The 23732-nt window shown below is 43.6% G+C and overlaps 1 protein-coding gene across 4 annotated transcripts in view; it reads right to left on the reverse strand.

Moving 5' to 3' along the window:
- LOC119449939 (phosphoribosylformylglycinamidine synthase-like) overlaps positions 1-23732 on the reverse strand; it is a 46132-nt gene that overhangs the window by 8750 nt on the left and 13650 nt on the right. For all 4 annotated transcript variants that reach the window (XM_037713237.2, XM_049665532.1, XM_049665531.1 and 1 more), the window contains exons 7-20: positions 22863-22987; positions 18765-18893; positions 14627-14884; positions 12581-12814; positions 8366-8676; positions 7160-7291; positions 6907-7011; positions 6294-6419; positions 5127-5307; positions 4533-4622; positions 4049-4204; positions 2731-2999; positions 1459-1660; positions 905-1108 (exon numbers count right to left, since the gene is read on the reverse strand). In XM_037713237.2, the coding sequence (XP_037569165.1) occupies positions 905-1108; positions 1459-1660; positions 2731-2999; positions 4049-4204; positions 4533-4622; positions 5127-5307; positions 6294-6419; positions 6907-7011; positions 7160-7291; positions 8366-8676; positions 12581-12814; positions 14627-14884; positions 18765-18893; positions 22863-22987 (2522 nt within the window). The remainder of the gene's footprint in view (positions 1-904; positions 1109-1458; positions 1661-2730; positions 3000-4048; positions 4205-4532; positions 4623-5126; positions 5308-6293; positions 6420-6906; positions 7012-7159; positions 7292-8365; positions 8677-12580; positions 12815-14626; positions 14885-18764; positions 18894-22862; positions 22988-23732) is intronic.

Below are 23732 nucleotides of genomic sequence, written 5' to 3' on the forward strand. Positions count from 1 at the left end.
TCTCCATCTTTGATTAAATTGACTGTTATTTCATCTTCTCCGGCAGCTTTTCCCAATAATAATAATTGTGGCTTAACGTTTCAAAGCTGCAATGTGGTCAATGAGGGAAGCTGTATTGAAGAACTACAAATCAATTTTGACCACCTGGTGTTTTTTTTTTTCTGTGCACACAATCTTAGTACATGGGTATTTTTGCATTCTACCCACATCGAAAGGGAGCCCCCGAAGCCAGGAATCAAACTTATATGACATCATGTTCAGCCATATAATGCCAGCAAAAACACCAGAAGTGCGCATCATATGTACACGTTGCAAAAGAACAAGAATATTCTTTGACATACATTTTTTGTTTTTAGTGTGGCGCGATCCCCTGAGGGCAAATATGTTTGGTGCCTGCAGTTAAAACCAGAGCCAGACAGTTTCCATTTGGAGTGACAGGCACAGGGTATACATGACTTTCATTAAGATTGCCTGCAAGATTTCATGTGATCATGTACTCTGCTCTTATATAAATGATTTTACTAGGCTGAAATGACCCACCACATTGGAAACTAACGTAACAGTACAACTGCATTAACAAAGTTCAATGTTACATATCAACCTGTACAGTGGCATTACCTTAGTGTGCTAACGTTGCAATGCCGCACAGAAAACAAATCAAATTTGCTGTGCTGCGAAATAGAGTCACTTGAAATGTTTTATTTATGCACAAGGCCTTCCGTAACAGCTCACTGGCACTGAGGCCAGCTGGTCTTGTCTCAAGGTCGACATTCTAAAATGGCTAGAATTAAGGCAGATGAAGTGGTCATCTTCCAATTATTCTTGTTTTCTCTCTCATTGTCTTTTGTCTTGGAAACGTTAAAGGGGGCACACAACAAGATAGAAAGGTAAAACAAAATCCTACCTCTAGCAGAGCCAAGCACATCAGCATAACTAAAACCGCCAGGGAAGACAAGGCCTCGGAAGCCATCCAGCGTGACAACTCCCTCCAGGAGGTCAGTCATGGTGACATCCCAGGCTTCAAAGCCCGCCATGTAGAATGACGCAGCCATCTCCCTGTCACTGTTCACACCTTCCTCCCGAAGCACAGCAACCCTCATCTTTGGGTCTGAGGGCCAAGATGAATTCAGTGATTAAATATTTGTAATGGGTTATGTGAACACAGTATGTGCAGGTTTGATAAGAATAATATACAAAAAATAAACAATGTACACTTCAAGTACAATGGATAAATGAATGATGTTCAGGTTTGATTGAAAGAATACTCAACAAAGAAACGACGGCCACTTCAAGTACAACAGATAAAATGAATGAGTAAATAGAAATGAAGTTCATCACAGAGCTAAGGTGTACAAAAGGACACCATTGGTATGTCAACAGTTGCAGATTATTCATCTTGCCTATACTTAATGATGAAAGAAAGGAAACGGCAAGGTATTGGGAAATTTCAATACTTGCCAGGGTTGCGTCGTGGAATCTGCAGGCTGTAAGTCAGCCTGTATGGAGGCACTGTGCGTTTCAAAAGCCCCTGCCTTTCTTGAGTGGCGCACTTAGGATCGCACTGACGAAGCTCTAACTTGTAGCTAGTCTCCTCCCAGTTGTCACGCAGCTCACACACCTTTCCACAGATCACCTCTGTACCATCAACCTTCACAGATACCTGTAATGGAGTTTGTAGTCTCTGAAGTCCCAGTACACTGTTTTTAGAACACACATTGCTATTGAGCTGGCAAAAACATTTTCCATTTCGCTCAGATTATATCAGTATTACACACTACATTTGGCTAAGAATATATTCTGCAGCATAGAAACCAAAGTTGGTTCTTTATTCTATGACAGAAACAATAAGTTTCATTACTTAACATGTACCATACTGTGGAAGTTCAAATGTTCCCACTTACGTCCAATAAGTGTATCACCAAGAAAGTTCTGCAGCTATAAACACAAATTTATCTTTAAACGTGTTGCAGTAGTCATTTCTTGAGAAAACAAGAGTACTGGTCATCGTGTAATGCTCAGCGATTCAAATGCGATAATCGACCAGCATGGCGGCCATTGCTTATTGCTCCACAGGTGGGCAATGGAGAACCCAAGCTGATGAATTATGGTGTACTATGAAAGTCAGGGCGTTTGTTACACATTGTGACTGCATCTGGCCCCCCAGCAATCACCCAGCACTCACTGATGGTGCAAAAAGGGCCATCCTCCATGCGAGCCAATTATCACATTTTAATTGCCGCGTACTGTATATAGTATCACCAAAAAAAAAAGCTCCTCACACTAATGCAGTCTCATGTAAAGAAGTAAAAAATTGCCGCTTGGTTACAAGGGTCACAAATATTTGCAGCTATGATATATGTTCCCTCCATTGTGATAAATATGTGTGGTATGGCACTATTGGCTATTATAGCCACACCTATTGAGTAACCACACTACAGCTATTTAGAGAGCTTAATGAAAATTTTTCTGTAATACCTTTACTTTGAGCTGTTGTGATTTGGCTGTATGTTTTAGCAGCAAGCATTTATAATCTCTCTCTCTATTTTTTTCTTTATACAAGTTATCAACATGGCACCTTTATTTCATGACTCAATCTGATTAAAAAGTTGCATGTTTGGACAGAATTTACAGGGCTAGTTTATTTTTTTCATAGTAAAAAGATACACTAGTACCACCTCTAGTTTGAAATGAAAAGCCTTTGCAGAATATCTTGTGCTTGGGCTTTTTTACCTTGGCTTGAGGACCGAAGACTTTGCTGTGGCCAATGGGAACACAGTACACCCCCACCCTCTGGTAGGCATCAACAATGCGCTTTTCATTAACCGGATCAGTCTCGAGCAGCCAGCCAACTTCCTCATGAAAGAGAGCCTCAAGGACGTTACCAGCACCTCCTGTGGGCACATTTACGTCCAGGCCACAATTTCCCGCGAACGCCATTTCCAGGAGGCAAGTTATGAGACCACCATCACTGATATCATGGCCAGCCTTCAACAGACCACCTGCAAAAGGCAACAGCACCTATGACATTCAAAACACAGATGAAAAGTGTCATGTCTGAAAAACTTTTTTAAATTACGAGCATATGGTAAAACAATATGGTAGAGACATAATAAACTTAACAATAATCACCATGAACTCTTGGAGATCTAAGAAAGTCATTTGTCAACTGAACAAGTGAAATTTAACTAGTGGGTGAAATTCCTTTTAGGGAAGATACTGTTCGTTATTCTTTTGTTCGTACAATTCAAGATTGAAAACCTCTTGCACAAGATGTTTATAGTATTGGATCAAATGATGCCTTTTTTTTTCATCGTTTGAATGGCTAAAAAGACTTGTTACTAATTAACTTGATGCATCCCCCCTGCTGTAATGCCTTTTAAAAGGTGATGACCCCAGGTACCCGGTAAAATAAGCAAAATAAAACTGTGTGGTCTCTAGCTTTTATTAGTTTATAGATGTGTTCCTTTGTGCACTAAACACTGAGCACGAAAAAAAAGTGCGAGCCTTTAAAAGTTGCAGTCTACTTGTACAGATGCTGAGCACTGCCTGGGCTAATTATACACAATTTCAATATACAATTAGGGGTGGAGGCAAATAAATTCCATCAGTATAATCAGTTAGCATTATAACTTTTATTGCTACATATATAAGCCAACTGCAATGTACTGAAGAGAGCCATCAAACAATATATATATCACATTACGTGAGTGATGCTATGATACTGACAGAACAGCTCTTTTCATGCAGTGGTCACAGAGGCATGAAGACCAAACTCGAAGATCTCTGCATTAGCACTGACATGCATCAGGCAAATCCCCCCTATGGCTGCAGGTTTCTTAATCTCATCGCTGCATTTAATCCTCTGTCACTCCCGACCGCATTTCCCTATCCTTGACACCTATCTTGTTACTCCGCTAAACCATTGTTTATCTATTCCACACATTACAAGGTCTGGATTACTTCTACCTCCCAATCACAACCAGAATATCATCCTCCACTGTTTGATGTGCAATCTACAATGCCTACTTGAGGAAGCTGGTCAACATACCCTTCAGCAGTTCCTGTGTGGCAGCAAAGGCTTCGCGAAGTTTGACAGGCTCCTCTAAGTCAGGCACGTCATCTCCGAGCTGCTTAAAGCATTGAGCAAAGGCTGTACCTCCCAGGCGCTTCTTTCCAGCATTCAGACTGACATAAAGTAGTAGCCCTATAGAAACAAAATAAATGTTTAGCACCCATTTCATTGCAACTGCAAAAAAATTAATATTGGTGATCACCTATGTAGTTCACACTTAGTTCAAGACAATGAAAAGTGATCACTGTAAATGCACAGCTAGCCGCATAGCCAGGATTTTTTTTTTCGGGGGGGGGGGGGGGGGGGAGGGGTTAAGGTTGCATACGCCCACTCGGTTTCCAAGAACCTTTCAGGTCTCTCTTATGATGCAGGTGCAGACCCCATGGGAATGCAGACCCCATCGGTGCGCCACTGGGTCTGCATTCCCAGTCATGTAACAATGTTTTAAGGTGTCATTTACCTTCCTTTCCTACACATGGAAGCTTCAAGTCGGGGGTCACCGTAGCTGTGATATCGGGGCATGGTGCATAGGTGGACACGACAATGGCTCCTGCAAGAAAGAAACATTATGGCAGAACTGGAGGAAAAGCTACAGATGGCAGTAACTACAAGCACATGTGACCATTCTATACAGATGGACAAAAATGTACTAGAAAACTAGGATTCAACAAATAATTCAAGTTGAAGTACACATAGCATACATAAATACACGATGAAGAGCAATTTATGTCATGCATTGATTATGTAATGACTCGTCCTCTACTGAGAATATTGTGCGTTGCAGACACATTTTGCTAGCGCAAGAATGCATGAGTCACAAGACAGTAATAACAGACATATTCACATATATAATACATGCACAATATTACAAAAACATACAGAGACAACACTCCTGCGCCGTGCAGCATCTGTTTCTTCCTTCCATCCCTGTTGTTGCGCTGCTTTCGTTAAAGATGCGTGATCTACTATCCTAAACCTTCATGCTTTTCAAGTTTGTACTGAACTGTTTCCTAAAGTATACCGGTCCATTAAGTGCTTCAAATTCACAGCTTACCAGGAGCCTTGACAGTGTCCTTGCCCACACGTGCAGCCATGCTGAGCGAGTCTTTGCCACCATCCACAGCAATGCCCAGAGTAGCCATGGAGCGGCACATAGCCTGACAGGCTTCGTGCAGGGCAGCACCTTCCCCGGGGAGCTTAGCTGCCCACATCCAGTTGCCACTGCACTTGACATCCTGCGAAGAAAGTTATGCAGCATTGTATTGTAGCAAATGCATGAACTCAGTAGCTAGGCAACTCCATATAGCAGGTCCTAATCTGACATGTCCAGGATAGCCACTTGTCAAATTTTCAATATGCACAACTGGCTTTTTCGTTATGTTGCCAACTGCCAGTTACACCTGCACACATTCGCAAGTTTTCCAGTTCTCCCTTCATCGAGAACCCAGAAATGTTGCAAGAACGTCTGCCAAGTAGATGGAATGGATGAGAACACAAATTGGACTGAAGGAAATAAGCTCCCAAACAAATTTGGTAAAAGTGTGAACTTATTTTTTATCTGAAGTGCCCATTTCTGCCATGCATGTTGCATATAGCCTTTAAATTTGTTAAACAAAGTAGCTGTTGGGAAACAATTGCGTCTTCAAGTTGGAGAAAATTTACCGGCACTCCATTGTTTTTCCTTTCAGCCACCATGGATACAGATGGTGCTGGCTGACATTCTCGGGGCTGGGTTATTAACAGATTGTATAAATGCTCATGGAAGTGGATAGAGGGTCAGCCATTGCCGTAACTCAATTGATAGAGCAATATACGTATATGCATCATTTGAAATTCATGGGTTCGGCATGCACCAGCTAAGATTTGTCTTTTATTACACTTTTATTTCCATTTTCCTTTACTTAAGAATATCCCCCAAGTTTATTCGCGCTACCTTCACTTTATCCTGGAACTGTACCAACTCGGCCAAATGTCTTCCTTGGCTTCATATGGTCGTTACTAAAAATAAGATCAAGCCCCCTGGTTGCCTCTTCTCGCTCGTAACGACAATCTGATATTGCATGTGTGTCCCATATAGAGGTGGAGGTAACATGTATAAGAAACTGCGGGGGAGAAGGGGAGACCCAATAACAAAAATAAAACATCACAAAGAAAATGTGGCACTGTTTTACCAAAATATATGGTAAGCAGTGCTCAGGTGGTATGCGAACTCGTGGCTTACCTGAAGTGATGTCACCTGAGCAAACATAAGGTTTGTCACTGCCTCGGCCACGGACATCCTGGCTCCTGCAGCAGGGCTCAGAAGGCCCTTTATTGGCTGCTCTCCAATGGCAGTTGCAGATCCAACCTGCAACACAGCACAGTTGCAAACACAGTATGACTACCCCAACAAAAGGCAAGTGTATAGAGACAACTGTGCATATAGTGGCTTCTAGGACCAACTTAATACACCACAAGCAGCTATGAGAAAGCAGCATGTCAAGGGAAGGAAAACACTAGGGTGGCACCAGGGCGAAGTAATGAGATCATGAAATTTGCAGGCACGGGATAAAGTCAGGCATGACTAGAAATCACTGGGACAGACCTTCATCCTGTTGTGGGCTTATATCTGATTGAGCATTTCATTATACAAAGACACAGAAACAAGTAAGCCAGGTTACCAGAATGAAACAAGGATACTTAATATGTGTTTGGCTGCACTAGCACCAAGAAATGGAAACATGAATTTTAGTTGCACGCTTCACAAAGAGAGTGACGTCATTTAGGCATGGGTAGACAATATACTTAGTGCGTCAACATTTGCAATTGAAAGAAGCACAGAAATATATATTCACCTTGTCGAAGTACGAGAGAGACACCACAGCCACATCAGCGAGTGGTGTGTGCAGAGGTCCAACACACTGTTGCTGAGCTACAAGTCCCGTGACGCAACGGTCAACCTGAGAATATCACAGAAATAAAAGCTTTTACAAGTGCATCAGTGGAGACACCTTTAAGGTAACAAACAAAATGCCAATGCTTATGAGCATTCTTTTCACGTCATCCATTATACAAGTGGCAAAACAACAAACAGTATAGCTGACTTGCCTTGTTAGTGAGAAAACGCTTGCTGGCCACAGATGGCAGACGTAGTACTCGTTGAAGTGCTTCAGTGACCTGAAGGCCCGGGGGCAAGCTTAGAGGCTTCAAAATTGGTGTTTCTGTGTTCAATTTAAAGACCTGTGATAGAAAGAGAAATAATGAGGCAGAAGTTCGAGCAATTGAATACAAATCCTACAATGAAAGAGAAAAATTGTCATCTACCCGAGTTGTAGCACGAAGCTATAAAGGAAACCCATATGGGTTTCTCAGAAACAAGACCTCGCAGTGGAAGAAAAATTCGTCCTGGTCTGAGATTTTAACCCAGGACCAACACCTTTCTGGGGTGGTTGCTCCACCGTCTGAGCTAACTAGAAAGCTAGCAGATTTCAGAGCGAGGGCATATTAATCGACAACTTGAGGCACTGGCACATTGAATTTGGCAATTCATTCTGTGGAAACCCACAAGGTGGATGAAAGTACATGAAAGGGGAAAATTGGCATCCACCTTAATTGTAACACGAAGCTACAAACAAAACCCATACGGGTTTCTCAGAAACAAATCCTCGCAATGGAAAAAAAAATGTCTCGGAAAGGCGTTGGTCACGGGTCCGAATCCCGGACCAGGACGAATTTTCTTCCACTGCAAGGCTTTGTTTCTGAAGAAACCCGTATGGGTTTCCTTTGTAGCTTCGTGTTACAATTCAGGTGGATGATAATCTTTCCCTTTCATGTACTTTACTGCAACGCGTAGATCTGCAGAATGATTTGCCGAATCGTACAATGATGTCATAACCACCCAAGTTTGACCTCATCATATGGGTCACACAAACCTAAAGCAGGAAGACCTGTGTCTACTGGAACAGCATCGAAGACAGTAAAATATTCATGCAACACAGTAGTCCTTTGTGCAACTACAACATCTTTCCAGACAGGTCAAGTCCTTAAAATTAAATTGCTGCAAAAATTTGTGTGACACTTTTAACTGGAAGTTGCATTCAGGCTATCTAGCTTCTCGTAATCAAAAGAGCAGAAGCACACTTAACATGATTACCAAAGAAAAGGTGACTAGAGCCACTCAATACAAGGTATGTGACTAACAACTGCTAAATAGATTTGTGCGACACTTTTATAGATGGTGCAATCATAGCTGATACATTATGTTAGTTTAATTCTAGTACAATGTACAATTGAATGTAATATGATGCTGCGCACCTTGCGTGGCATGTCTCCAAGAACAGACTCCAAGTCGAGGTCAACAGGGTCCCTTTTACCAGGGGCGCCATCTTCCTTGAGGACGATGCGACCATCTCCCGTCACTTCACCGACAATGCTAACGGGGCAACGTTCTCGTGCTGAGATGCGCAGTAGTGTGTCCTTGTCCTCCGGCCGCACCAAAATGGCGTCACTCTCCTGGTACTCCGCACCCCACAGCTCCATAGTAGTAATGGTGGGGTCACCAAGCTGAAAGTTCTTGGTCCAGATGACAGCTCCAGCAGGCTCCACTATCTCCTTCAGCACATTGCCTGACACGTGCAAAAGCTTGTGTTTAGCTATAGTGCAAGCAAATGCATTCACTGCCACTATTCTAATGCTTCATACAAAATTAGTGCACAGAAGCACAACCAGTAAACATTTTGAGAACAGAGCATGGCAAAGTCAGCATCCCTCATCGAGGAAGAAGTCAGACCTCCTGGTGATGGGTACATCTACACAAAACTACTACCATCATGCGCATCAGGTGTACGCAGCAGTAATTCAAATTACGGGGTTTAACAACTTGAAGCTGCACTATGAGGGATATCGCAGTAGGTTGGGGGCTCTGGATTGATTTCGACCACCTGGGGTTCTTCATGTGCATCTAAATACAAGTACATAGGTACTTTTGCATTTCATCCCCACTGGAATGTGGCATCCCTCGTTCTCCTATTGAAATGCAGTGGCCACAGCTGGGAACTGAACTTGTGACCTTGTGCTCCACAGTCCACAGCAGTAATTTATAACAATATTTATAAACAGCTACAAGTGGCACAATATGTATCACTTTGCTAAATATTGCAAGACTAGCTATAACGACAAAGGGATTTGTGATAAATTCCCAACTCTGAAAGTGCAGATCAGCATAAAGCCGCTAAAGAGATACAGTGTCTGCATAACTACTATAGCACAAGTTCTTTTTTTTTTTTTTTTTTGCATGTAGTAATGAACATGAAAAACTGCCTTCAATTATGTTTGAAACGATGCTCACAATAGCATGACATTCTTTCTTTACAGATTTTAAAGAGATCATTTGTGGCAGATAACATGATTTTGTCTTCCCATGTCAATTACTTGAAGAAGCAGTCACTTGCATGACAAATCACAATGCTCATGCAGTGAGCTAATTGTCAAAGTTCTGGTAATTTTAACTGGAGTTATTTATGTTGGGGCACAAATTGCAACTGCAGAACTGTAACCAGGTGGTTTGGAAGGTATATAGAGTGACACTTATTTGAGACATCCTTTCCAAAAAATATATGCTAAGAAATAAATTATTTAACTGGAATTCCAATGTCTTTCATAGCACATTTTGAGTACTAACATATCTAAATAATGGTGTTAGTACTAATGGCTTCTGCCAAATGGACTCTGTCATAACTGTTCTGACTTTAATTTTACAATTGTAACATGTGCTCTAGAGTGAGTACTGTATTTGCACAAATATAACAAGATATTTCTTCCTGGAATTTGTGGCCTCAGGACATGTCTCATGTTATATTCATGTCCATGACACAAATATAATGTTTTCTCTTTTTTTTGTCTGCGCTTCAAACTGGAGTGAGCTAAACCACTAGTCACCACTGCGATCACTACCGCGTACGGAGCCGCATTCAATTGTGCTCCGAGCACAGTTCTGAAGTGTTACCTCTCCAATAATTTTGGTGGCATGGAGGATGACACTGTACTCTTCAACAATGGCAAAGATGTCAGCAGTGACAATGAGTAAACCGTGTGTGCACTCGTCCTCTCACTGTATTTTGCGATGGCAGTTCGCAGTAAGCACCCTGCAGGCATTCACTTTAATGCGTCGCTTTCCGTTTTCTTGTGGAATCACTTCGCGTTATTATAGCAATATATGTATTTATATACGTACACCAGGTGTTTCTGCGAAGGCATTAATAATATCTATAAGTTGCCGGTAGCAGATAGCACAATTCTAGTCCTTGAGCTGGTCTACCTGAAGAGGCGGGCATTAGTACTTGAACGAGAAATCGAAATGCATAATACCATACTAATTTTTTAAAAGTTCACTAATTAGGTTATAACTAATTACCTTATGCCACATATTGCAAATTATAAATTGTAGCTCATGAGACTGTGAGGCATATCCACTTAAAAAGAACTCTCTGGATGACATCACTTTTCAGATATGCACCATCAAACTTATGGTAAAAATGCACTGTCATTCCACTTACTACTTTAACAAAATGCCGTTATATGCATTGAAGCACAAAAGTAACAGGACCGCCAATGCATTTCTTTGCAAAGTTCGGGAATTAATATCTCAAAACTGGTGTCATCCTGAGAATTCGTCCCAACTGGATCCGCCTTGCGAACTTCCCAGCTACAATTCGTAAATTGCAATATGTGCCATAAGGTAATCAGTTAAGCACTTAATTAGTGAACATTTATTAATTAGTCGATTAGGTATTTCATTTTCTCATGAAAATAGTGCCCGCCTGTCTGAGAAATCCAACTCAAGGATTAGAATTCTGCTATCTGGCACAGGTGATTTAAAAAACACACCCGGTGTATATATATACATATATATACAAGGTCTGTTAGAAAAGCATCCGACCTTTGGCCGAAGAAAAAAAACTGGCAGAACTGGAGCGTTGGAAACCTAATCACCCTCAAAGTAGTCTCCTTGGGATTCCACACACTTCTCCCAGCGGTGCTGCCATTGTTGGAAGCACTCTGAGAAGGCCTCTTTTGGAATGGAGTTTAGCTCAGCTGTCGTTGCAGATATAATGTCCCCTCTTGTCTGAAATCGCACTCCTTTCAATGGCCTCTTGATTTTGGGAAACAGCCAGAAGTCGCAGGGGGCCATATCAGGAGAGTAAGGAGCCTGTTGAACTACAGGAGTCTGGTTTTTCGCCAAAAAAGTCTGAATCAAGTGCGAGGAATGTGTAGGAGCATTGTCGTGATGGATGCGTGAATTTCCTGTTGACCACAACTCCGGTCTCTTGCGCCGCACAGCATCACGTAGGCGATGGAGGACATCTCTGTAGTACTCTTTGGTGATTGTTTGACCCTGTGGTGCGTACTCGGGAGTCAAGGAAAGCAGTCAGCATCACTTTGACGTTGCTGCGCACTTGGCGGGCCTTCTTTGGTCTTGGTGAAGTGGAATGCTTTCACTGTGATGACTGGGATTTGATTTCCGGGTCGTAGCCGTACACCCAAGACTCGTCACCAGTGATTATGGTGTTGAAGTCGGGGTCACTGTTTGTGGACTTCAACACGAAGTTGCTTTTGCTCCACCGTGAGCAGCTTCAGCACGAATTTTGCCGCAACTCTCTTCATGGCCAAATCTTCGGTCATACTGGAATGTGCAGAAAAAGTGCTGATGCCCACCTCTTCTGCAATTTCTCGGAAAGTCACACGACGGTCCCGCATCACCACAGCGTTCACTTCGGCAATGACCTGGTCATTTCGGCATGTTCATGGCCGACCGGAGCGTGGCTCACTCTCCACTGATGTGTGGCCATCTTTAAACCAATTGTACCACTCCTTAATCTGTGTGCTGCTCATAGCATCGTCACCGAAAGCGGTCTGAATCTTCCGAATGGTTTCCACTTGGCTGTCGCCCAGTGTCTGTCAAAATTTGATGCAGTAGCGCTGCTCCAGTCGCTCCGTCATTTTACTTGCAATAAAAAAACCTGCGCACTACCTCACTCAAACGCTGCGTCCCAGCGCCTGACGCTATCGGCAGGCGGGAAAAAATTCGCGCATGCGCACGAAGGTTCGAGATTGGCTGATGGTAGCACGCTTGTTTCATATCCATCAGGTGTTCGAAAAAAAAAAAAAAAAAGGTCGGATACTTTTCTAACAGGCCTCGTATAAATATACATTTCTAAGAGATTGAGAGTCTCTTCTTGCGTTATACTTATGGTCACATTATTTATGTGCAAATATGGTATTTAAAATGTATACAATTAAACATTATATAACTAACATTGCAATTTGTCATGCACATAATGCTCACCTCTGCAAATAATCAGCCGAAGTGGCGAAATTGCACAACGTGACAGAGGCAGTCTTATTTTGTACGCTTAGATGAAAAAAAGTGCCCAATATATTTTTGCTGCATACTTGAATGAAGCGTCCCTCCTGTCACTGTACTATTGATATCAACCAGTCCCCATTCCAAAAAAAAAAGGCCGGACTGACCATTTCCTCCAGCACCCTGGTCATGAATGCTCCGTATGGGGTTCTTGGCTGCTCCACGCTCCACGCAAGCCCGCACCAGGCGGTGCAACTTCTGCTCCATCTCAGCATCTCCACGCTGCACGGCGCCAAAGTCTAGTTCTGCCTCTTGGTCTCCCTGAACAGTCACTGAGGACGCTGCGCCACCACCAACTCCGATGCGGTACACGGGGCCACCGATCTTGACCACAAGCATGCCTGCAAGAACGCAGGACATAGGCTCACCTTGCGAAACATTGTCTCGCGACTGTCATGTGAAGTCAACAGACACTGAAGTCAACATTCCTAAGGCTAGGCTACACAATCCTCGGTTATCATGCCTCAATGAAATGCAAACACATGAAAAAGCTAAAAGGTGCATCTTCCTTTCCACATTTGCGAGTGCGTATGACACTGGTATGATTCATTCTCATATGTTTACTTTTGGCCGTGTTGCAGACGGATCGTTCCCTCCCCGTGTTCGTGGTCGTGGCTTGCCCCGTCGTGCTAGAGCACTGCTATATAAGTTAAGGGGTGGGTCTGTGTTGGTGCGCGAATGCCTATACCGACAAGGACGTGTGGACAGCCCGTCGTGTATGTTTTGTGGCTCTTGTGAGACACTTGAACATCTCGTTTTAGAGTGTCCCGCATTCGTTGCGCAGCGCACATTGCTAATTAAGGAATATGGACTTATTGGACTGCAATGTGCGACCCTTGACGATTGCCTATTTCCAAGGGGGTGCGCTTCCCGACGTGACCAGGCTCATCGAGCGCTGCTAACTTTTCTGAAGGACGCTGACTTGGCCTCCCGTTTATATACATTATTTGTATTTTGTTTTGTTCTGTCTGTGTCTCCGTCATTTCTTTATTTCCTTTTTTTCTTTCCTCATGTTTTCATTTCCTCTATTCCCTCCTCCTGAAAGAGTAGGCAGGCGTTGTGACCCTGTCGGTGGCAGTTGTCAGCTTGCTCCCTCCCTATTTCCTTCGTGTCCTTGTGTTATATGTGTACAAACCAAATAATAATAATAATACTTTTGGGGCTAAAGTGCATTTAGTGTTTGGTTATTCCATGATCACATATCAAAATCTCAAGCAAGTAAGAAGGGGTGTTCTGCCTTGTTACTTCAAATTCATGGTTAATTCTGGTGGTATAGAGCTTAAGTACCCAAGAATGGGGCTAGAGAGAAGCTTCGGTCGCTGCAGTTCAACTGATAAAGCAGCACACATATCACACGAAGGCTGTGGGTTCAGCTCCCACTTTTCTTCCAGTTTAATTTTCTTTTCCTTTGTTAAGAATATGAAAAACACAAATTTACCCCATTGTACCAATCGATGAACATTTAAATAAATAAATATCATTTTCCCTTTCCCTGTCTTCAGTGTTCACTGGCTGTGCATAAGAAAGAAGGTTAGCTTTACAGCACTGCCATGAAAAGATATGCTCAGATGTGCTATACCCCAACTCTGAAGGCAACTACCACATCATACTGCTGTATCTCAAAGCTCCAGAAATTTCCAGCAATTTGTAGTATGTGTATTTCAGATTTTGTTGATGTACTTTCTGGCGCTAGGAAGCACTACAGTATTCCATATTCTCAGAAGAATGCTTTTAGAGGCTTTGGAATATTTATTTTTCAGAAAAAAACTTGCAGAAGACAATCTAAAAGTGCCTGCTTTCGTAGTAGGTCTTGGTCCTTTCTTAAATAAGATGGAACTGTGGGGCAAAGAAGGTTGTTTTTCATTTACATTACCACACTCTGTAGACATCCTTTATGTCTGTCATCAAGCGCACTATGATGTCACTAGTGCACCAGAGCACCATCAGGAAAGGTCAGCTTCCTCCCTTTTGGCTAAGGTCACGTCGATCAGTGGCCACAACAATCTATGCTCTCAGCAGCTCATTTTGCTGCAATGAGGTGGTGAAGTTGACTATCAGATCCGGTGCACGTGCTGGATTCAATTGGCTATGTGTAAATAGTGGTACTAGGAGATGGTAGGCATCACAGAGTTAGATGACGTTTATAAATTTACCCTTTTCAGGCTTGTCCTTGGTAATCTGGTCACCGTCAATGCTGCCAATGCCACCAGAAAACATGATGGGCTTGATCCATTCTCGCCGTTCTCCACTGGGGAGCACCATTCCGAAGGAACGCGAGAAGCCAGAAAGCACAGGCTCGCCAAACTTGTTGCCATAGTCAGATGCTCCATTACTAGCTTCCACGGCAATTTCCAAGGGCGGGGCAAAGTTAATAGGGTACTCCTGAGGTTCTTCCCAGGGTAGGTCATATCCTGGATGGACAAAGTACAAGTGCAGTGACAACAAGAAATGAATGAAGTGAGAACTGGAAGTTGCAGAAACACTCTGTTAGCTGTTATACACATTTTAATATAAGGCAACAGCTGTGGATGGTAAGAATGTGCAAGCCCACCTCTTCCAAAACTTGGAAATAAACATAAAGTGGTCAAAATTTAATACTGTTGCCTTTCCTTTCCTTTTTTTTTTTTTGGAATGAGGTGAAACAGCTGCTCCTAATCCTCCATGTATTATTCCAACAAGCTTCTTCATAAATGGGCCCTGAACCACTTTTTATTAAAGTGGAGAAAGGAATTTGAAGCGAAAATAGGCTATTTCAGAAATACTTTGCTGCAACACGTACTTCAATGTGCTCAGCAGAAGCGGAGTTATTGGAAATCAAAAACGGCCTCCGCTGTGCTCCCGTTACTTCTTCAATGCCTTGCACTGCAAAGGCTACGGCGGAATGGGGCGGGGCCACAACGCTCCGCTTTCGAAATGTCACCGTGGCGCGCAGTTCAAATTGAATTTTGGATGTTACCGTAGATGCCACGACTTCCGATTCTGGTGCCTATGACACGCTAAACGTAAGCCAAACGTGGTTATGCTCAGCGAGTTGCAGTGCGCTTAGCCAGTGGACTCGTGGCAATACCTCGCGGCGGCCACGGTACGGCCAACCGCAGCAACCAAAAGCAGCCGCACATAGGAATGTGCTTCATTACGAAATAAAGCACACAGAAAAGAGTGAGGATCATGGCTTCTGTTGAAACGAGAGCATTTGAGAGAAAGGTGACTTGGTGCTTTATGCATCGCGTATGACAGCAAAACTTGGCTGAGATATTCACAGCAGCGTATGCTACCCGCAGGCTACGTTATTTCACCAAATCCTAGGGGTGGTTCAGGGCCCCTTTAATAAAACGCAGCACAGTACTAGTTAACTTATAAGTATTCGCATGGTAAAGTTGATTGATTAATTCGGAGATGCAGAATTGACTCAAATTATTTGATGTTCAAATCAGAAGTATCTAAAAGGCATGGAGACCTTCTGGAACTTTCAAACGTGGTCAAACTACAAGGCGGGTCAGATTAACTGATCACAAACTAATGAAAGTCGAAAGTATTGTACGCCCATACACACTTGCAGAACAGTATATGAGAAACGCAGGAGTAGATTAGAAAGAGGTTAAGAAAACAGTGAACTTAACTACGAATGAATCACGATCATATCGTTTAACGGACGCGTTAGTGAGGAAAACGATGACCGGTGAACGTGCTTGCGGTCCCAGTTTGGAAAAGAGGAAGAGGACGACTCTGGGTTCATCAACCAGCTGGCCGCTCTTGCGCTCACCCTTCGCGACCTACAATAAACGGCCCCTTCATCCATAAGGGTGACAAATGGTCTCCTTCGCGCGTAACAAAGTGGTGGAAGTGATGGGTAAGCGCTCACAACAACAGAATCGTCACTGCTGCAGCTTAGTCGAAGCCGTCGACTAGCCGGCCTCCCGCCATCTGCCGTGACCATCTTCGACATGCCTGAAGAAGGAGCCGCTCTGAGGGCAGCGCCGAGCAGTCCACTGTAGTACTACCGAGTTCCACCCACTTTCAGAGGAAAAGCGGGAGAAGATGCCGACAAGTGGCTCGTCCACTACAAACGAGTGAGCAAGTCCAACGGGTGGGATTCAACCACTCAGCTCACCAATGTGGTGTTCTCCCTCACCGATAGCGCACACATGTGGTACGAGAACCACGAGGACGCGCTTACGACGTGGGAACTTTTTATTGAAGAGCTCAAGGTGTGTTTTGGGGTCTCAGTCGCCAAAAAGAAGCATGCTGAGCAGACATTATCACAATGGGCAGCAGCTACCAGGTGAGACATGCGCCACATATATTGAAGAAGTTTTAAAGCTGTGCAAGGTGGTCAGTGCTCGCATGTCAGAAGAAGGTAAAGTCAGACATTTGCTGAAAGGAGTGGCTGAGGACGTGTACAATTTTATAATCGGTAAAGAAAGCCTAAGTTCTGTGTCCGACGTCATTCGGCATTGCAGAACTTTTGAAACGCTCAAGATGCGTCGGATTATGCCAAAGTTTGGTCGGTTGGCAAACGTTACGACGGTTGCCAGTGTGGATACGAGCCCTTGCCTCGACCTTCCTTCGACCATCCGACAGATTGTCCGCGAGGAACTTTCCCGCCGCGAAGAGATGTCGCGTTCAACAGCTGACCACCATGGCATGTACACGTCGCGTGAGGCTATGACTGCCCCACATTCGGCCCCTTGGCAACCAATGGTTAGCGCAGTGGCCGTAGAGTACAGCGCAGCCCCACCAGTCTCGGATGACAACACACTCTCCGACTCCACGCTATGACCGACGCGCACAGTGCACGCCTTCTCAACCCCCAATGTATCGTCATGAACCAACCCAATACACAAGAGAAAATGACAACATTCGCTTCATCGACGAACAACCAAGGTTTCGACCTCCCCCGGTATGTTATTCTTGCGGTGTCCTGGGTCATATATTGCGGTTTTGTAACCAGCATATGACCACGTGGTATGGCCAGCCCTCACAGTTTTCACGGCCCTCCGAACGGCTGCATGGAGTCCCATGGCCAGCACATGCATCGTCTGGCTACTAGTACTGGCCGCGCAGCTCCCGGAATCGCTCCCCGGCATCTGACAGGAGTTTGACGCCCCCACCACGTCCTCGTGCTTCCCATTCTCCATCACCGCTACGTCGCACCACGTCCTCTTCGTCACCGGAAAACTAGCCAGCGCGGCCGATGGAGGTGAGGTCGCTGGAGATGTGCTACTGACAGAAATACCTCCTGTGTTGATGCTTAAAAACAAAGTGCGCGTTTTTGTGGATAATATGCCTGTGATGGCTCTGGTGGACACAGGCGCAACAATTTCGGTTATGAGTGTCTCTTTTAAAGACGTGTTAGGGCGAAAGGTCATGTTCAAATGGGACGATGCTTCAAAGTTCTGTGGAGTGAGTGGCGAACCGTTGCGACCTATTGGTTTGTGTAGTGTTGACGTGTTTTTGGGAGGCCATGTTATTACGACAGAGTTTGTGATTATTCCTCAGTCAACCCATGATGTTATTCTCGGCATGGACTTCTTACAGGAGTGTGGTGCCACTGTCGACTGCCGCACAGAAAAGGTATTCATAAGTTGTAGGATGCCGTCAGGACTCCTGGAGAACCCCGTAGATCATGAAACTACACTGTGTGTTTGTGGCGATACGGTCGTACTTGCATCATCTACCGTTTGTGCTCCCATTGTCTGTTGCGGTGCCGATTCTGACAGCTTCGATGCTACCGTAGAACCGACGCACATGAACTGTATGAAGAAGAATGTGTTGGTTCCACATTGTGTGGTATCGATCAAAGGCGGACGCGCTGGCTTGTGGATCGTAAACTGTTCTACGGAGCCCGTGGTACTGAGCCCGTGGCTTGAAATTAACCTTCGTCCGGGAACATGTGTATTTATCGGTGGCTGAACTTACAGAAGTGCCGGCAGAACCTGATGGCCACAGTTCCGAAACGGCCCTTTTGTTGATGGTAAATAAATCGCTCGGCACGAGTGAACGCCGAACGCTAATGGGTGTGCTTTCGAAGCACGTTCACCGGTCATCGTTTTCCTCACTAACGCGTCCGTGCAACAATATGTTACATATTACACGTTCTTGCACAGGTGTTAATTTGAAGAGAACAGACCTTTTTGTAAAAGCTTTATATTAGCACACATTTTCCCATACCACGGCCAGCTTCTCAGCTGTTCAGTATCGTCTCACTAGTTTCAGTATTTTACACCAAAATTAAATGTGTCCTTATTTAGTATCAGCAACCAAAATTTTATAGTATATTACTATACTGACCAGGAATATGAAGGTTGCCAAAGCAGTAACCAGCAGTAGCTGCAATCTCATGTGCTCCACGGCCAGCAGCGTGAACATCACGAATTCGTCCACCAGTTCCTGTAGTGGCACCACTGAATGGTGCAACACCTGGAATATAGTATATAGTTGCCTTGCATGACAAAAGATGATTCAAAGTTAGGGGAATCCAAATACACTGCCAGCTTGAGACAAGAAAATAACAACGCAGTAATTTTGGTACATAAATCTTCTTTATTCAAGCTCTGATCTAACAGTTAATTTTAAAAGTGGATATATCATTTTTGCATCACATTTTACATAACCGAAATAAATTACGTTTAAGTTAGCAGTAAGTTTCGCTCACAAGCTATAGCGTGTAAATTATGTTCACATGACAAAAAAGCTGTCAGAAAATGTTCTAAATGACTAATTAAATGCACTCTCAGCAATGTTGTTTTCTTGTTCGGGACAGTTCAGTGGTTTTAGAAGATATCCACTCATCACTGAGTTTATGACATGTAGGCTACACATCACCTATGGAGTGTGATATGCAGAATAAAGCACAATAAAAAAAAATAATGAAATGCAAAATAAAGAAATTATCTCTTGTATCTACTGCATATGCTACAGACAGAGAATGAAACATTTAACAACAGAAGCTCAATAAAAGGGTTCAGCGTGGGATCTGATTTTCTATGTAGCCCCAGCATGTAGTCAGGTATAGTACAGTCAAAACTTGATATAACGAACACAAATAAAATTAATTATCGGATATAACAAAGTAAAGCTAACATGTTTCTTGCCAATATCAGCAGGTAACGAATATATGCTTCTAACAAACATAGGACATAACGAAGGTATTTTTTTGTAGAATGAGAAATGTTGTCTGTGCACCACTTCCAACGAGGACTAGGAAACGACAGACACACTATGCAAAAAAATCACCGCCCAAGCACTCCGTACAGATGGTTAACCACCGAAGCTGAAACGTGCGTCCCCGGTCTTTATCACTGGTTTAATCCCGACAGTTCATTAAAGTATTTCTCAATTATTGGTTACATCTTTGTGTTTCTTAATGAGGTTACACACACGTTCAGCTGCGACAGAGAGAACGACGTCACTGACGGTATGCCCGCAGTCGGCCGTTGTCGCTTGCGTTCGATGTCTCGAGTTTGCTCGGTGGCGTGGTTAGCAGAATTCGTCCGCCATTGCCGCTTGCGATTCTTCAAATTAAATTACTTCAAAATTTAATCTGTCCGTTACATAAGACAATGAATGGCTCATACTCGCTTAAGCAATGGCTCATACCCCCGTAAACGCGGCCTCCCCATTACAACGTCAGAAGCGAAGTGAAATTCTACGCTGGAATGATGACCGGCAACGCAGCCAGCTGTGGAAGAAGACGACGACGATGAACGCGGGAGCAGTGGCACGAGAGCATGCTGAGCACGAGCGCAAATAACATTTATCATGAATTGTTACCAACTAGCCGAAACCAGTACCCTTGTAGAATGAGACTTTGTTATAATTAGAGACCGGATTTTAGGCAAATGCCTTTTTTGTTCCTTGCGCTCCTATCGCCCCACTTTGATATATGAGCATGAATTAGAGGTTAAGAAGGGCTTCTATAGTGTTTTATAGTGCCTATTAATGCCTATTTTGGCGTTTGTGCTGAAATGCCTATAAATGCCTATTTTCAATATCGGCGCCTATATGAACACTATTTAGCCTCAAGTTTCGCTTTCAAGTGCAGTTAGAGGCCGTTATTCATGTTACCGGGCAATATTGACTGTTCGGAAGTCTATGGGGTTCAACTTAGTCATCTAGTTCAACCAACTTTCGGAAAACAATCGCTAGCAGCAGTGAAATGGGACGCGCTGCGGTTGGCGAATGCGAAACCACGGAGAGCCGTCAGGGGAAAGGAGAGTAAAGAGCAAAATAAAGAACAAAAATGTGATGTGCACGCGGCTTTTGTTTTGTTTGTAATTTACTTTTTAAGGTGTTCACTGCCGTCGAGCGTTCCTTCTCAGCGTACAAGATCATTCACAGTGACAAGAGGAACAATTTTGAATCGAGAAATCTGGAGATGGTGGTAGTTTGCTATTGTTTCCACAATCTTCACAGTGATTCTTAGACTACGTTCTGCGTGCTCTCCAAACAGATTTCTTCAAATACGTGGACTTCAAGTGGGCGGAAGTGTATTTGGCAGTGTTGGGGCGTTTTGGCTGTACAATTCCGATAATGTCATTGTATATGAGAAAATTGCCAGAGTTGTACCTAACAGTCCTTACGTAAGAACATGTTAATTTCTGAATAAATTGTAGTCTCTCTTGCATTTATTATTATTGCGATAGCAATTATATGGACACTTCAACCGGATTTCTGCCGTCGGCGTCGCCGTCGCTGTGAGGTTCCGTATAGATTCCAAGGGCGATAAAATCATCGCAGCGCGCCGTATGCGTGAGCAAAAGCGTGCGGGGGACGCGCGCTATCACGGAGAGCGAACGCTCGGCGGAAAGCAAACGCGACCGTCGCGTGGGGGTATGGGAGGGAGGGAGGCAGGGCGGTGCTGTGCTCCTGCGCCAAAGGCGTATCTTGCCACTCAATCTCCCTCGCGAAAGCAACAAAGCGGGAAGAAGGGGGGAGGGAAGGGGGGGCAGCTTCTCCTCTGCCAACAACTTCTCCTTTGAAGTTTGCCCGGCGGTGCCCGTCGCCCGCACCGTCTCTTATCTCCACATGGCTCTGACCTTTGTATGCGCTGTGCATTCGCCGCTCAGTTTCCGTTGAAGCGATAGACCGCGTGAACCTGCGCTTGCTGCCAGCATTTTGACAGTCGTTGGCTGTGGTCATTCAGTGTGATCTTTTCATGTTTGCTTGTGCGCGCTGACACCATGATTGTTAATTCAGTTAGTAAGCCAATGCGTCCAAGTTCATGCAGCCGATAAAACTACTATCCCTACTCCGAATAGCTCTCTACTAATTTGCTATCGCAATCGATGCTTGCCTTTCGGGTGAAACTGCGACATTTTATTTGTCTGTTTCTGTTGTGTCTTAATTTAATTGCGTCAGGCAGACATAAAGTAGGGATTTTTTTCTTATCAGTATTCCCAGCTTTCAAGTATTCTTTTTCATGCTTGTTACACTTTATGCAACGCTCGAGTACAGTGGCCATTCAACATGAATATGAGCAGTGTGCTTGTTGAATTACGCCCAATGATCGTCATTAGTCCAGCAGTTTTATGGGACAATTGCACGGCTATGTTCAACTGTTGGCGCCTTTGTGCCATCACAAACAATAACATTTCTTCTTTTCCTGTCGTAAATATAGGTCGCGCATGTCTTTGTTTGAAATTATTTGCATTTATGTAAAAATTTATTGTGCCTATATTTACGGCGTTGGAGGCCTAAAACATTGATTTGCCTGCCTATTTTTGGCGCCTAAAACGCATTTTTTTAATGCCTAAAGATCCGGCCTCTAGTTATAATAATGTTAGACTGTATTCCAAGTTGCAGTCTCGGATATTATATGCGATGAACGTGGCATGTTTTGCATGTAGCTGTTCAGATTGTGTGAAATACTGCCCTTTCATAGAACCTGTGCCCTGTTAACCTTTTGTCTCTTACAAATAGATCAGTGACACTGCATGAAAAGAGACAGACATTGAAAGTCCTTAAAAATGTGTGATGTATGTTCCCATTGAAATTAAAATTTCCCACTTAGCCTACAAGGTCTCTGAAACAGTAACAACATACGTATGGTGGCAGTAACAACTGCCGCCACCGAAAAAGGAATGGTAAACTTTGGGAGCTGATAGCACACATACAATTGTTTGTCCGCACTTAAGGGAACCTCATTTGTATTAAACCTAGCATAACATATTCAAGGATTTCATCTACTTTAACTACAAAGGTGACATCAAGCAGGTATGTTTTAATGAATGATTAGTCTACAGGGCCTACATATCAAAATCAACCTGCTATCGATGCTGCAATGCTATATTACAATGGGCTATCTTCCTCCTGACATTGAACCCCTGCGTACATGTCTGATATGAATAGAAATTAAGAGGCTCAAAACACTATGAGGAATTAACTTACCAGTAGGGAAGTTGTGTGTTTCAGCGGTGAATATGATGTGACGCTGCGCTTCACACACATTAAATGCACTCCCTGCTGTTGTGTCTTTAGGCTGCAGGGCCTTAACTTTATAGCCCCGAATGGCACTGCACAGAGCACAGAACAGGACAAAAATTATTCCTCAGATACTATTGCTTAATGATAAATACTTAACTAGTAGTGAAGCTGTATGCCAATAAATTCAGCCAGCTCACTAACATACTGCTTTGAACTTAAAATAGAAATACATGACAATATAAAAAAGATGATTCCACAGTACATGATCAAAACTACTAACGACATTCATCTGACCACAGCGACAATTCTACAGAGAAAAATTACACGGCAGCTTTGTTTTCACAGTTGAAGTCCTTAGGTCGGTGCTTATTACAGTTACCGTATTTGCACATAGATAACCCGACTGCAAATAAAACGTGAGAGGAAACTTTCAGTCTCTCTGACAAAGCAATAAAGTATACAGTGGAATCTTGTTGATACGTGACAGCATGACAATTTTTCGAGATAATACATTCGTTTTTCTCTCCTTTCCCAGCCAACGTTCCACAGGAGCAATGTACTATTATCATTCAGTTATTGCCATCGCATTTTCACCTGAAATTGGATAATACGACTGCAGAAGTGGTATTTCTAAAACTCATAGCTTTATATTCCAGTGTACTAGCTTAAATACCATTCCAACAACCCGCACAAACATGTTAAGCCTGAGTCACACTGGAGAAAAAACGCACGCGACGTGCTGGTGGCAGCGAAACGTTGCTGTGGCAGTGTGACCACATCGACTGGCGGTGCACTGCTGGTCAGTTGACTGAAGAAACGGCAGCTTTTTTAACT

Source organism: Dermacentor silvarum, chromosome 4, assembly GCF_013339745.2.
Source record: "Dermacentor silvarum isolate Dsil-2018 chromosome 4, BIME_Dsil_1.4, whole genome shotgun sequence".
NCBI lineage: Eukaryota > Metazoa > Arthropoda > Arachnida > Ixodida > Ixodidae > Dermacentor > Dermacentor silvarum.